This window comes from Equus asinus, chromosome 14 (assembly GCF_041296235.1).
Source record: "Equus asinus isolate D_3611 breed Donkey chromosome 14, EquAss-T2T_v2, whole genome shotgun sequence".
NCBI lineage: Eukaryota > Metazoa > Chordata > Mammalia > Perissodactyla > Equidae > Equus > Equus asinus.
In genome coordinates this window covers 24864904-24877044 of record NC_091803.1, presented here as the reverse complement: position 1 = coordinate 24877044, position 12141 = coordinate 24864904, and the positions used below count along the sequence as shown (strand labels likewise).

The following is a 12141-nucleotide window of genomic DNA, read 5'->3' as shown; positions in this document are numbered from 1 at the left end:
GCCTTTATCATTCTTTCTACTTTTATTAGTTGGCATTCTACTCTGAAGAAGGTCTTTTTCTCCAATTTATTTACAATTTTTGCTGTTAGTATGGTCTCAGATTGTTTTTTAGTTCAATTTGTTATATCCATTACTGTCATTATCCTTCATAAAATGTTTTGAGGTATAATACAGTAAAGTGCACAGATCATACGTGTGCAGCTTGGTGAATGTTTTTACTTAAACACACTCGTATAATCACCACCTGAGTGAATAGAACATTTCTAGCACATCAGAAGGTTCCCTCATGGCCCTCTCGGTCTCCCTAATTTTGACCCGTGGAAACCCCTTCAAACTGGTTTTTGTGTCCTGATAAGTCCTCATCTTTCTTACTTTCTGGCACAAATTTATTCTAGGCTCACCTTGTACTTCCTCTGCTCCAGCTGGGAATTGGCCATTTCTCCCAAGGAGCCCTGGTTCCTTTTAATGGGGACTATTACTTTGAAATCAGTATCTAGACACTAGTTGTGCTCATTCTACTGGGAGGTTATTGCTAGAAAATACCTAATCTTATCTATTTTAAATGCAATTTTTAAAATGATACCTCCAATTTCAATCAGTCATAAGGTTCTTTCTCTCCTTTCCCTATTCCAAATTCCATATTCCCACAAAAAACCTTGGCTGCCAACTACATCAATATGTTTATTCACTTACCCAATTTCAGAATAACTATCCCATTATCCTACCAAACAAGTTCAAGATTTCTTTGTGATTATTTTGTCTTTAGGTTGATGGTATAAAGTCAAAGGACTCAGTTAAAGTTACTTGGATTCGTCTTTCTCTTATATGGTTATCTCAAAGTGACATTTCTAAGATAGTTGTTAGAAGATTAAATGAATTCATTCTGTACCTCTTTCGCGGGAACATAATCTCTACAAGGCTAGGGACTTTTTTTTTTCCCCTATTGTTGTTAGTCTTGCGCTTAGACACTCAACAAGTGTTTGTTGAATGAGTAAATGAATGCCAGGGTCGAACTGTGCACTGAAAAGGCTTATGAAGTAAGTCGCTCCTGATAGAATCTTACAACTGGTAGACTTAGAACGGAGGGTGATACTCCCCAAGGCCTTTGGGAGGAGATAGCAGAAGACTGGGAAAATGTATGCTCACCCCAGATGGTGAGCACTAGGGCTTGGCGGGTATTCAAGAGGAGTCGGGGCAAGCCACAGGACAAGGAAGCCTCTTCTGGCTGACGGGCCATGGCTCGTCTAAGTCCGCACTAACTGTCCCGCCTAGTGGGTCAAGCTGCGTGTTCCGAACGTTTTAAGGGCTGGAGTCTGCCCCTCAAGGCAGGTGCTTTGGACCAGGCTGCTCATATTAAAAGCCGAATTCAGATTGGGATGCTGGGAGGAGACTGAGGGGCCGTGCCCAAACCCGGGAATCAGAAGAGCAGGGAGTCCCGCGTCTCCGCCACCCAGCGACCACGCTTCCCGATAAACAACTTCCCGGTCCCGTCCCAGGCCCCCCAACCACACTAGTCAACAAGCTCCGCCCTCTGCTGTCCCTAGCAGGTGCCGTGTGCTGACTGGCCGCATCTGGAGCTCCGCCTTAGCGTCGCAGACTCGGGTAACTCGGAGCTCCAATGCCGGTTCCAACTTCGAGACTCTCGGCTTCTTATTGGAGTACCAATTTCCAATCCGAAGAGTTTTTGAAACCCAGTCTTCAGGCGGCGCCAGCCATTGGCAGACAGGATGGGGGCGGGGCCTGAGGTCGTTGCCGGCGCCGCGCGAGAATAAGGTAAGGGACTAGAGGCGAAACCCGCGACCGAACGGCCTCGCGTCGACCCTGGCTTCTCTCTCCGCCCCGACGGGTGAGCCTCCGCTAGACCCCGCGCCCCGTCCCAGGGTCCGCCCAAGTGCGCCTGCGCAGCAACAGCCGCCTGCCCGTGTGCCTCTTCCCTTCTTCCTTCACGCTTCCCCCACCCCCCCCCCCGCCCCGTCCCCTTCCCTGCCACCCTCCCGCCCCCCAGGCCCTTTCGCCGAGTCTCCTTAGTCCCAGTCCTTCCCCCACCCCATCCCCATCCCCCAGGATCCTGGCGCCCCAACCGCAAGGACTGCGCCTCCGCGAGCCGCGATGTGCGTCCTTTCAGAGCCCGTGGGCTTCCCTGCCCTCACTGCCCTCCGTCTCCTCCACACAGGCCCCCACCTCCTTCAGGATGACGCTGGACGTGGGGCCGGAAGATGAGTTGCCTGACTGGGCCGCAGCCAAGGAGTTTTACCAGAAGTATGACCCTAAGGACGTCATTGGCAGGTGAGGCCACTGCCAGGGAAACGGAGATCCAGAGAGGTCGGGTCCTAGCCAGGATACACAGTTCCATCTGAGAGCTGGATAGTTCTAAATGGGAAGGGTCGGTGGTTAGTGGAGGAACATTGATGACTAGACTCTTATTCTGGGTCATCCCCATTTTTACACAGATTTATTCACTTACGTGTTCAGCAAACATCGTTGAAGCACCTACACGTGTGCCAGACACAAAGCTAAACACGTAGAGGGTAGAAAAGATGTTTATTGCCTTGGAGGTTCTCCAAGTGAAGTGACTAAAAGAAACGCATGAACATTCAAAAAAGTATCGGGCTGTGTAAAAAGTGCTATAGGGGCTCAGAAAATCATAGCTTCCCAGAAGAGGTGGTATTTGAGTCTTGAAGGATGAGTAAGAAGTTCAGCATAGGGAGAATAGAAGGAATGCCTCAGCTGTCCAGGCAGTGGCAGATACATTTACTCGTCAAAGGTACAGTGTGCTGGGTGCACTGTGCTAGGCACCGGGGGTACAAGACCCACAAGGTTTCTGTTTTCCTGAAGTTTGTATTTTAGTGGTAGAAACAGACGATAAACATGTAAACAAGGTAAAGCTCAACACAACTGCTAGGGAGAAAATAGGTGATGGAACAAGAGTAATTAATGGAACTGAGACTTGAAGGATGAGAATGAACAGGTCAGGAGCTGAGGAAGGATATATTAGGGGCAGAGGGAGCAGCAAGAGCAAAGGCGTAAGGCAGGAAACGACCTATTCCAGCCATAGCTAGAGGATCATAGTGGCTTGAATGTGTAAGGGTGGGAAGAGGTGGAGGAAATGAAGTTGGAGATGTAAATAGAGGTTAGAATATGTAGAGGCTTAGGCCGTGATAAGGAATTTAAGTTATATTCTAGTGAAACTGGTGGTCTTAAACAGGGTAGTAACATGATCTGATTTACATTTCTGATTTGTGGGCTAGGAACTTAACCTTTCTGTGCATCACTTTCTCCGTTGTAAATTGGGAATAAAAATAGATCCTACCTTGTAGGTTGCTGTGAGGATGGAAAGAGTTAATATGATTCTCTTAGAACACTTCCTGGCACATGGTAAGTGCTCAATACGGGTGTGTTACTACATTTAAAAAAAGATCATTCGACTCTTGTGTAAAGAATGGATTTTGAGAGGGGCAAGAATGGAAGCACAGAGGCCTAATTCATTCAGGTTAGAGATGTTGATGGTTTAGAGTGGTGGTGGTAGAGAGAGAGAGAACTGGATCGATTTAGATGATAGTTTGAAGGGAGACTTGATACAGTTTCCTGAAGGTTTGGATATGGACCACGAGGGAAAGGAAGGAAAACAAGATTAAGTTCTGATGTTTGGATTTGAGTGCTTGAGTAGCCTTTACTGAAAAGAAGAAGACTGAGGGAGGATCAGGTTGGGGATGGGGGGCGCGGGGCAGGCAGCAAGCAAGTCAAGAATTCCATTTTGGAGATGTTAAGTTTGAGGTACCCAACTGGAGCTGTCAAGTGGGTATAAGAGTCTGGAACTCAAGGGAGAGAGCTGGGCTAGAGCTATAAATTTGAGCAGCAGTGGCATATAGATAGTTAGGGAGAGAATATAGACAGAGAAGTGAAAGGGGCCTAGACTCAGGCCCTGGGGCATGTCACCATTAAGGTGTTAGAGAAGGAAGAGACAGCCATGGAGACTAAGGAGCTGCCATCTGTGAATTAGAAAGAAAAACACAAGAAGAATGTGCTTCTGGAAGGTTGGCACGGTCTGCTGCAACAAATCTGCTAAGGCTGGGAAAGCAGTCAGGGGTGTGACCATTAGATTTGTTCAGACTCCTTTTAGATATCACATGGAGATGTCAAAAAGGCAGTTGGAATCAGGAATTCTGGAGAGAAATCAACGCCTGAGACAGTGTAACAGGAGTCATTTGCACATAGTTGGCATTTACAACCCCTGGGCCTGGATGGAGGTCACAGGGAGAGAGAGTATTGGGAAGTGGAGAGAGCTGAGATCCAAGTCCTGAGATGCTGTGGGATTTCGGGACTAGATAAGGGAGGATTCACCAGGGACCCTAAGAACCCTTACGGAAGAACAGTGGTTCCACTGCCGAGGGCCACAGAAAGGCCAGTTTGGGAGAAGGCAGATCAGAGGGTAGGGTCCTTATCTCATTCTGTGATTACTGTGGTAGCATCTTCCCTTGTCTCGCTCGTCTGTCTTTTTCCTGCACAGTACATTACCTGCACGCTCCCACTAAATTATTTTTCCCAGAGTACCAGTTTCTTGTGTCAAGGCCTGAAGCTTTAAAGATTTTTTTTTTTAATTTTTCCTTTTTCTCCTCAAAGACCCCCGGTACACAGTTGCATATTTTTAGTCGTGGGTCCTTCTAGTTGTGGCATGTGGGATGCCACCTCAGCATGGCTTGATGAGCAGTGCCATGTCCACGCCCAGGATTCGAACCGGGGAAACCCTGGGCCATGAAGCAGAGCACACGAACTTAACCACTCACCCACAGGGCTGGCCCCTAGGCCTGAAGCTTTAAAAGAGCTTGGCACATTCTGGAATTTGGTGATAAGTTGTGTGTCACTGAAACAAAAATTGAATAGCAGGGTTATAGCCAGAGATGAGGCTGAAAAAAGACCATTTGGTGAAGGCCTTGAATGATAGGTGAAGAAATTGAGATTTGATTTTTATCCTGTAGGTAATAGGGATGCAGTATGGAAAGAAAACAAAAATTTTGAGTGCATTCCAGTTAACTGTAAGGTTGAAAGTATTAGGTGTCATTTAAAAGTAGACATTTGCTCTAGGGGACCTACTGAGGAATGAGGGAGCACTTAGAACTTAGTAGAGAATTTAAGCTGGAAGTTTTTAAGCAGTAAATGACATGATGGGCACTGTTTGAAGAAGCTAATTCTAGAAGCAGTGTAGTGGATGGGTTGCAGTGACTGAGATTGGCAGCAGGGAGATCAGTGAGGAGGCTATTGTGGTTGTGGGAGTGGAGTAGTAGGAAACACATTTGAGAGGTATAAAGAATGGACTGGACTGGTAGGATGTGGTGGATTGTGAAGGAGAGGGAGAAACCAAAAATGGTACCAAGGTTTCTAGTTTGGGAGTCTGATTGAATGGCATTGCCATTAATTGAGGTTGAGAATATAGATTGCGGAGCTAGTTTCAGGGGAAGAAGAGATGTTCAGTGGTTATGATGAATGTGAGATGTCTCTAGGAACCTCAGGAAATGATTTTCAGTAAGACATGTTGGCCTGACACTTAAGAGAGACATCTGAGCATGAAGTTTGAAGTTATGGAGGTGGATAAGATTACTGAGGGAGAGTATATATAGCCTGAGAACAGGGCCAAGGGTGGGATCCTGGGGAAGTCTTAACATTTAAGGGGTGGTCAGAGAACAATGTACTGGGGTGTATCAGTAGAAAGAATTTGGACTTTGAGTCCAAAGACCTGGGTTTCCCACATAGATAGTCATGATACATAGTAGGAAGGCTTAACTGAGAGTGAATGCTCTTACAGGTAAAATGCTGTGGGACGCCAGAGAAGGGAGTGGCCCCTTCCTGCTGGAGAATAAACAGAGCTGGTGGAGGTAGCATTTACTTTGGGCCTTAAAGCAAGAATTCTTTGCTGGATGGCTTCAAAGGGTCTTTGAACCCCCTGAAATTGTAAAATGTTGTATGCATGTGGCAGAGGTCTCCTGCTTGCAACAGAGTCTCAGGTTTGTTAAAAGATGAGTAATAATTAGACCAGGGGCCTCAAACTGAAATGCCCTTAGTGGTTGGGCAGGAAATTAAAATTGAGAAGTGGCCAAAAGTAGGACAGTAGGAAGTGGTGAGTATCGTGGCAGTTGGAGGGTTCAGATTTGTAAAGAACAATGCACTGACCAAAATGTAACACATCTGTGGGCTGTGTTTGGCCAGAGGGTCAATAGTTTGCATCCCTTGATTGAACCAGAGATGTGGGCTACAGGCATTCCAGAGGGCAAAGAGGCCTCAAGGGCACAGCAGTAAGGTTATGTGAAAGGCAGCCAGGAAACCAGCCTACAAAATGTTGTGTGAAGCCAGATCCGGAAGAGATTTGCACCTTAGCTTGACCTTACTTGTAGGGTCATATAGAGTTGGTGACAGAGTCCAAGCAAGGAAATCCCTGTCTAGGCCTTTCTCTTTATGATGCCAAGTGGGCTTTCCCATGTTTACTTCATTAATGTCTTTCAACATCCCTTCAGGATTTTTTTGACCACATTTCAGAGCTGGCAAAGTGGAAGCCCAGAGACCTTATGTCAGTGGGTCACTTGGAGGTTAATTAGTGGCAAATTTGGCGACTATATCAAGGTCTCCTAATTCTCAACTTTGGTCTTTCAGCCAACGGCTCAGTATTTATTTGGAGCCTTCTACACTTGAGGTATTGTAGGAGAATTTGGGAATTTGGGTGGGGTAATTAGGGAAGCGTGAGTAAATATGCAGGGAGCCTTAGATCACTTCTGCCCACATTCTCCTTGTGGGGTTCCAGGGCAAGGAACAGGTTCTGGGACTCAATGTGGAAAAGACTTGGCTAGGCTTATCTATGGAGGAGGTGGCAGAAACTGGATTTGAATCCTGACCCCTCCCTGCCTTCCCTGTGAGCTTTGTGTTGCACCTTGCTAGATACCCAGGTTGCTTGCTGAGGTTACTGTGAAGCTACTGTAGGCCAGGGTAAGCTCCTTGGAAGGTTGCCTCATTGTCCAGATGGGCCTGGCACAGTGGGTATAAGGATCCTGAGGCTCCACTCTGCATAGAAATGAGAGAGCAGGAGGCCCTGACTCATGTGTTTTCTAACTCTGGCAGAGGAGTGAGCTCTGTGGTCCGCCGTTGTGTTCATCGAGCTACTGGCCATGAGTTTGCAGTGAAGATCATGGAGGTGACAGCTGAGCGACTGAGTCCTGAGCAGCTGGAGGAGGTGCGAGAAGCCACGCGGCGAGAGACGCACATCCTTCGTCAGGTCGCCGGCCACCCCCACATCAGTGAGGCTGCATTCCCTGCTCCTTTTAGCTGACAGCCACCTCCTGCTGGCCCTGCCCACAGCCCATTTCCCCCAACACTGCCTCTGCGACTCTGCTCCCTTCCTCCTGGCTCTGCTCCACCTCAAAGTGTGGTCAGCTTTTGGTAGGAGGCAGTAACTTACTGCCTCCTTTGGTTTTCCTTCCTTCCCAGTAACAGCCCACTGCTGTCTTAGGGTGGAAAGCCCCTTTAATATGCATCTGCTCTTTTCCATCTCTGTCTTTCTGCCTCTTTCCCCAGTCACTCTCATCGATTCCTATGAGTCTTCTAGCTTCATGTTCCTGGTGTTTGACCTGTGAGTATCACCCTGCCCCGATCTGAGAAGACTCCTCCTCACCTCCCTGCATGGCCCCAGCCTTACACCACAGTGGGCTGAAGACCACCTTGCTCACACCTTCCTCTGCTCCAGCTAGGGCCTGCCTGCTAGCCCATGGCTCTGACCCCTCTCACTAGGTGCCCTGATTGAGACAAGTTCTTCAAGAGTAATAGTGACCAGCCAAATACAAAGGGTTTTCGTGACCCAAGGGGTCATTGTCCCAGTTCCCTATGGTTATAAGTTTAACAGGGAAGAAAAGGCTGTTTAAGAGGGAGTGTTCATCCACAAGCTGACCACTTATAACAGATTTTCACTCACCAGTCTCCCATTGTTGAACACCCTATACATGGGTGTCTGTCTCTGCCCATCAATTTTTTTTCTGGCCAGTGTGAACCTGAATGCCATATGTTATACAATAGAATACAAACCAGTTGCAAAGGAACTTCAAAGGAGAATGGGTCAAATACTGAATATTTAAGAGAGGTCCTTGGAAAAAATTCACAAAGTGAATACAGAAATGACCCTCTGCAAAAGTCAGAGAGGAGGGAGGGAGTGTCTGTTACACCATCACACAACTTTGCAGAACAATCATACTCCCTAAAACAACGTGTTATTTCAAGGATTGACTCAGAGTTGCAATCATAACCTCACTTTTTAAAGGCAAGATAAAATAAGCAAAATTCAAAATAAAGTCCTATGCAACGTTTTTGGCCACTATTAACTGCGAAATTTTGGCCCATAGTCTAAGTAGATTCACTTAAAAAGGGCTTTTTTGAGTAGTTATTCTCAGAAAACAAGGACCTCCTGTAAGAAGGCACTTATTCTTGCTAAACTAGCCCCCCTCATGGTACAATGCAGATATTTCAACTACTGAGCCAGTCCACTGGGCAAAACTGCCTCTGGCATCCAGTTCACTCTTGGAGTGCTCTGTCTTGAGACCCTTTAGTTTGTCTACAGAGGAATCTCTCTTTACTGGCCTCTTCCATGGTATTTTCTGCGAGCACTGGCTTATTTTCTCAGCCCCTACTGTGAGGTGCACCTACCTCCCAACCCCTCCTATCCCTTAGGATGCGGAAGGGAGAGCTGTTTGACTATCTCACAGAGAAGGTGGCCCTCTCAGAAAAGGAAACCAGGTAATGGCTGAGCCTGCAGCCCTGGGGTGAGTAGGGAGTGGGGCTGGGCAGGGAGAAGCAGAGAAGACTGCGCCTCCCCCAGGTCCATCATGAGGTCTCTGCTGGAAGCAGTGCGCTTTCTCCATGCCAACAACATTGTGCACCGAGACCTGAAGCCTGAGAATATTCTCCTAGATGACAATATGCAGATCCGACTTTCAGATTTTGGGTTCTCCTGCCACTTGGAACCTGGCGAGAAGCTTCGAGGTGAGGGGACTTGGTGCCCTAAGAGGCTTGGGAGGGAAGGAGACACAGGTCTGAGGCTGGTTGGCTCTGTCTGAGAACTGAGTCCCAGGTACCATGGAAAGGGGAGAAGTCAGTGAGCACTTGCCAAGTACCCTCTGGGTACAAAGCCTTGTGTGCAATTTAGAGTAGGCTTCCTGACCTGGAGAGGATGGCGACAGACAAACGAGCAGTTAGTGGCACACAGCAGGCAAAGAGCCATGCTGGGGAAGCCAGGAGAAAGGAGCGAGCACCTGATTTAACCAGGGGAATCCACAGAGGAGGGGGCTCCAGGGCCTTGGGAATTGGGCTTGTCCCAGGAGGAAAAAGAGGGAGCGGGGGGGATAGCAGGGCTCAGCTGCATGTTTGGGGTCTGGCAGAGAGAGGACCACAGAGAGGACTTACGTGCTATGAGGAGCCTGATGTGGCTAGACAGCACTTCTCACCTGGTGTCCTGGGACTCAGGCTCACCCAATGTTAATACCTTTGTCATGGCAGAAATATTTCTAGTGCAAACTGAAAACTAAACAAAGTTCAACTGTCAGACTCCTCAGAGCCTTTAATATGCTACTTTGTATTTACTAATAGCTAACATTTACTAGGCACTTACTATGAGCTAGCCATCACACTGAGTCTTTACATGGCTTATTTCTCTCAGATCCTTTCAACAGCTCTTTGAGATAGATAGTATTTCTGTGTCCATTTTATAGATGGGCTTAAAGAGGTGGGGTGACTTGCCCAAGGTCATGTAGCTGGGCATTCTGACTCCAGAACTCATGCTCTCAACCTGTGGACTTACACATCTTGTGGATGCTGTGCTTTGTTTCCCTTTGGGCTTCCACATACACTTTTCCCCATTCTGGAATCATCTTTGCCTCTGCCCACTCCACCCTTTCCCATGGCTTAGGTAATTCAAGTTTCACTTTAAAGCTCCAAGTCACATTAGATCCCCTGCTTTTTGTTATTTACTCCCTTTATGACACGTGTCTTACTCTATTTAATTTCTCGTTTGCTTTCTGGTAGACAAGTGAGCTTGGTAAGGGCACATCTAATTCACCACTGTGTCTAGTACACAGTAGGCATTCAATAAATAACTTGCTGTAGGAATGAATTTCCCAAGAGTCATTTTCAATTCAGGCATGTTAAGATCGCCTGGGGAAGTATGCCATGGAACACAGTTGTTTGGGAACTGCTGGGATGGAAGAATCGGTGCCTGAAGTGGCAGAAGAAACTAAAAATAGAGGCTTGGATCAAGTCATGGAGGGCTCTGTGCTATAGGAATCTAGACTTGATCCTGAGGCCACAATCGGGAGCCAGGAAATGGTTTTAAACAAGGGACTTAGTATGTGCTTTAAGAAATCCCATATTCCCACTCATTCCTCTTGGTTTGAGTGGCGGTTCCACTGACCAGAGTAGAGATTATAGGAGGAGGAATAGATTTTGGGCAGAAAGGAATGCAGAAAAGATTTATGTTTTTGTCTTCCATGTGTGTTATGTATGTGAAAATGTTGTAACAAGTTGTGTGAGGAGTGGGTAGGTTGGCTTGGCTGGAGGGTTGGAGAAGGCAAATGATAACAGTTGGGTAGGCTCTTGAAGTCAATCCAAAAATCAGGTTTCCCCAGGAAGGCCACCAGGAGCCTTGGTGGGTATTTGAGTTGTTCAGCAGGGCTAGGGGCTGGTACTGAGACTCAGCCAAGGGCAGGAAGGAGCAGAAAGGGAACCCTTGTGGCCCTGGCAGTGTTGAGGCTCTAGCAGGGGTCTGGTGTTAAGGGTCCTCAAGGGGGCTGGTGGCATCCCATCAATCTCAGCCCTCTCTCCCCAGAGTTGTGTGGGACCCCAGGGTATCTAGCACCAGAGATCCTTAAATGCTCCATGGATGAAACTCACCCAGGCTACGGCAAGGAGGTCGACCTGTGAGTTTCTGGTCTCCCCATGCCCTCCTCCTTTGTGTGCTGTCCTTCAATGCATTTGCCCATTTCCTAGTCCTGCCTGACTCTGGTCTCTTTCCCAGCTGGGCCTGTGGGGTGATCTTGTTCACACTCCTGGCGGGCTCACCACCATTCTGGCACCGACGCCAGATCCTGATGTTACGCATGATCATGGAGGGCCAGTACCAGTTTAGTTCACCCGAGTGGGACGACCGTTCAGACACCGTCAAAGACCTGGTGAGCTGGGCCCATGAGCAGACAAGGAGGGAGGCCCAAGGGCTGCCCCTCACAATCTGGGGTTTGCCCTAGATCTCGAGGCTGCTGCAGGTGGATCCTGAGGAGCGTCTGACAGCTGAGCAAGCCCTCCAGCACCCCTTCTTTGAGCGTTGTGAAGGCAGCCAACCCTGGAACCTCACCCCCCGCCAGCGGTTCCGGGTAAGCCTGACAGCATCAGGGTCTGGGCCCGCTCCTCTGTTTCATGATCTTTTTCCTGTAGTGGATGCTCCACTGGAGCTCATACTGCCCCCCTTCCCAGGTGGCAGTGTGGACAGTGCTGGCTGCTGGACGAGTGGCCTTAAGCACCCAGCGTGTACGGCTGCTGACCAAAAGTGCACTGTTGAGGGACCCTTACGCACTGCGGCCAGTGCGGCGTCTCATTGACAGCTGTGCCTTCCGGCTCTATGGGCACTGGGTGAAGAAGGGTGAGCAGCAGAACCGAGCAGCCCTCTTCCAGCACCAGCCGCCTGGGTCTTTTCCCATCGTGGGCCCTGAAGAAGAGGGGGACTCTGCTCCTATCACCGAGGATGAGGCCACGCTCATGCTGGGCTAGCATCTCAGCCCTGGAGGATCCCAGAAAGCAAGACTCTGCAGGAGCAGGATTTTTATCATTCTAGTCTCTCTAGGCTCTGGCCTCAGGCCCCCCTCCCCAGCCAGGCCCATCACTGATCATACTACCATATGGACCAGTCCTATACACCTCCCCCCGCTGGCCAGGGCTTTTCAGTCAGAGTTGAGGTGGAAAGGAGCCACTCAGAATGCCACGCCTGGCCTTGTCAGGGCTGCCTGTGCTGTATATGCAATAAAATCTGCTACATGCCAGGGAGAGCCAATGCCCTGTGTCTGGTGTCTGGCTTCAGCAGGGAATCCCAGAAGGTGCTCAGGATGGGTGGGGCGGGGATGGGGCCAC

At 48.6% G+C, this 12141-nt stretch overlaps 1 protein-coding gene across 2 annotated transcripts; it reads left to right on the top strand.

The window, feature by feature from the left end:
- Nucleotides 1-1552: 1552 nt before the first annotated feature.
- On the top strand, nt 1553-12064 carry PHKG2 (phosphorylase kinase catalytic subunit gamma 2). Of its 2 annotated transcripts, none has more exons than XM_014842385.3 (10): nt 1553-1773; nt 2174-2286; nt 7105-7280; nt 7558-7612; nt 8701-8766; nt 8849-9012; nt 10850-10940; nt 11039-11192; nt 11265-11390; nt 11491-12064. In XM_014842385.3, exons 2-10 carry the CDS (start codon nt 2192-2194, stop codon nt 11782-11784), a joined length of 1221 nt encoding a protein of 406 aa, XP_014697871.1. In that variant the 5' UTR covers nt 1553-1773; nt 2174-2191; the 3' UTR covers nt 11785-12064. The 2 variants fall into 2 exon arrangements, with proteins under 2 accessions (XP_014697871.1, XP_014697869.1); XM_014842383.3 differs by having other exon boundaries at nt 1721-1846.
- The last annotated feature ends 77 nt before the right edge of the window (nt 12065-12141 follow it).

Bases quoted from the DNA above. Each gene is read 5' to 3' on its own strand.
- PHKG2 (XM_014842385.3), top strand. From the start codon at position 2,192: ATGACGCTGGACGTGGGGCCGGAAGATGAGTTGCCTGACTGGGCCGCA. The intron at 2,287-7,104 runs GTGAGGCCACTG...TAACTCTGGCAG, and splicing joins CCTAAGGACGTCATTGGCAG to AGGAGTGAGCTCTGTGGTCC. The intron at 9,013-10,849 runs GTGAGGGGACTT...CTCTCTCCCCAG, and splicing joins ACCTGGCGAGAAGCTTCGAG to AGTTGTGTGGGACCCCAGGG.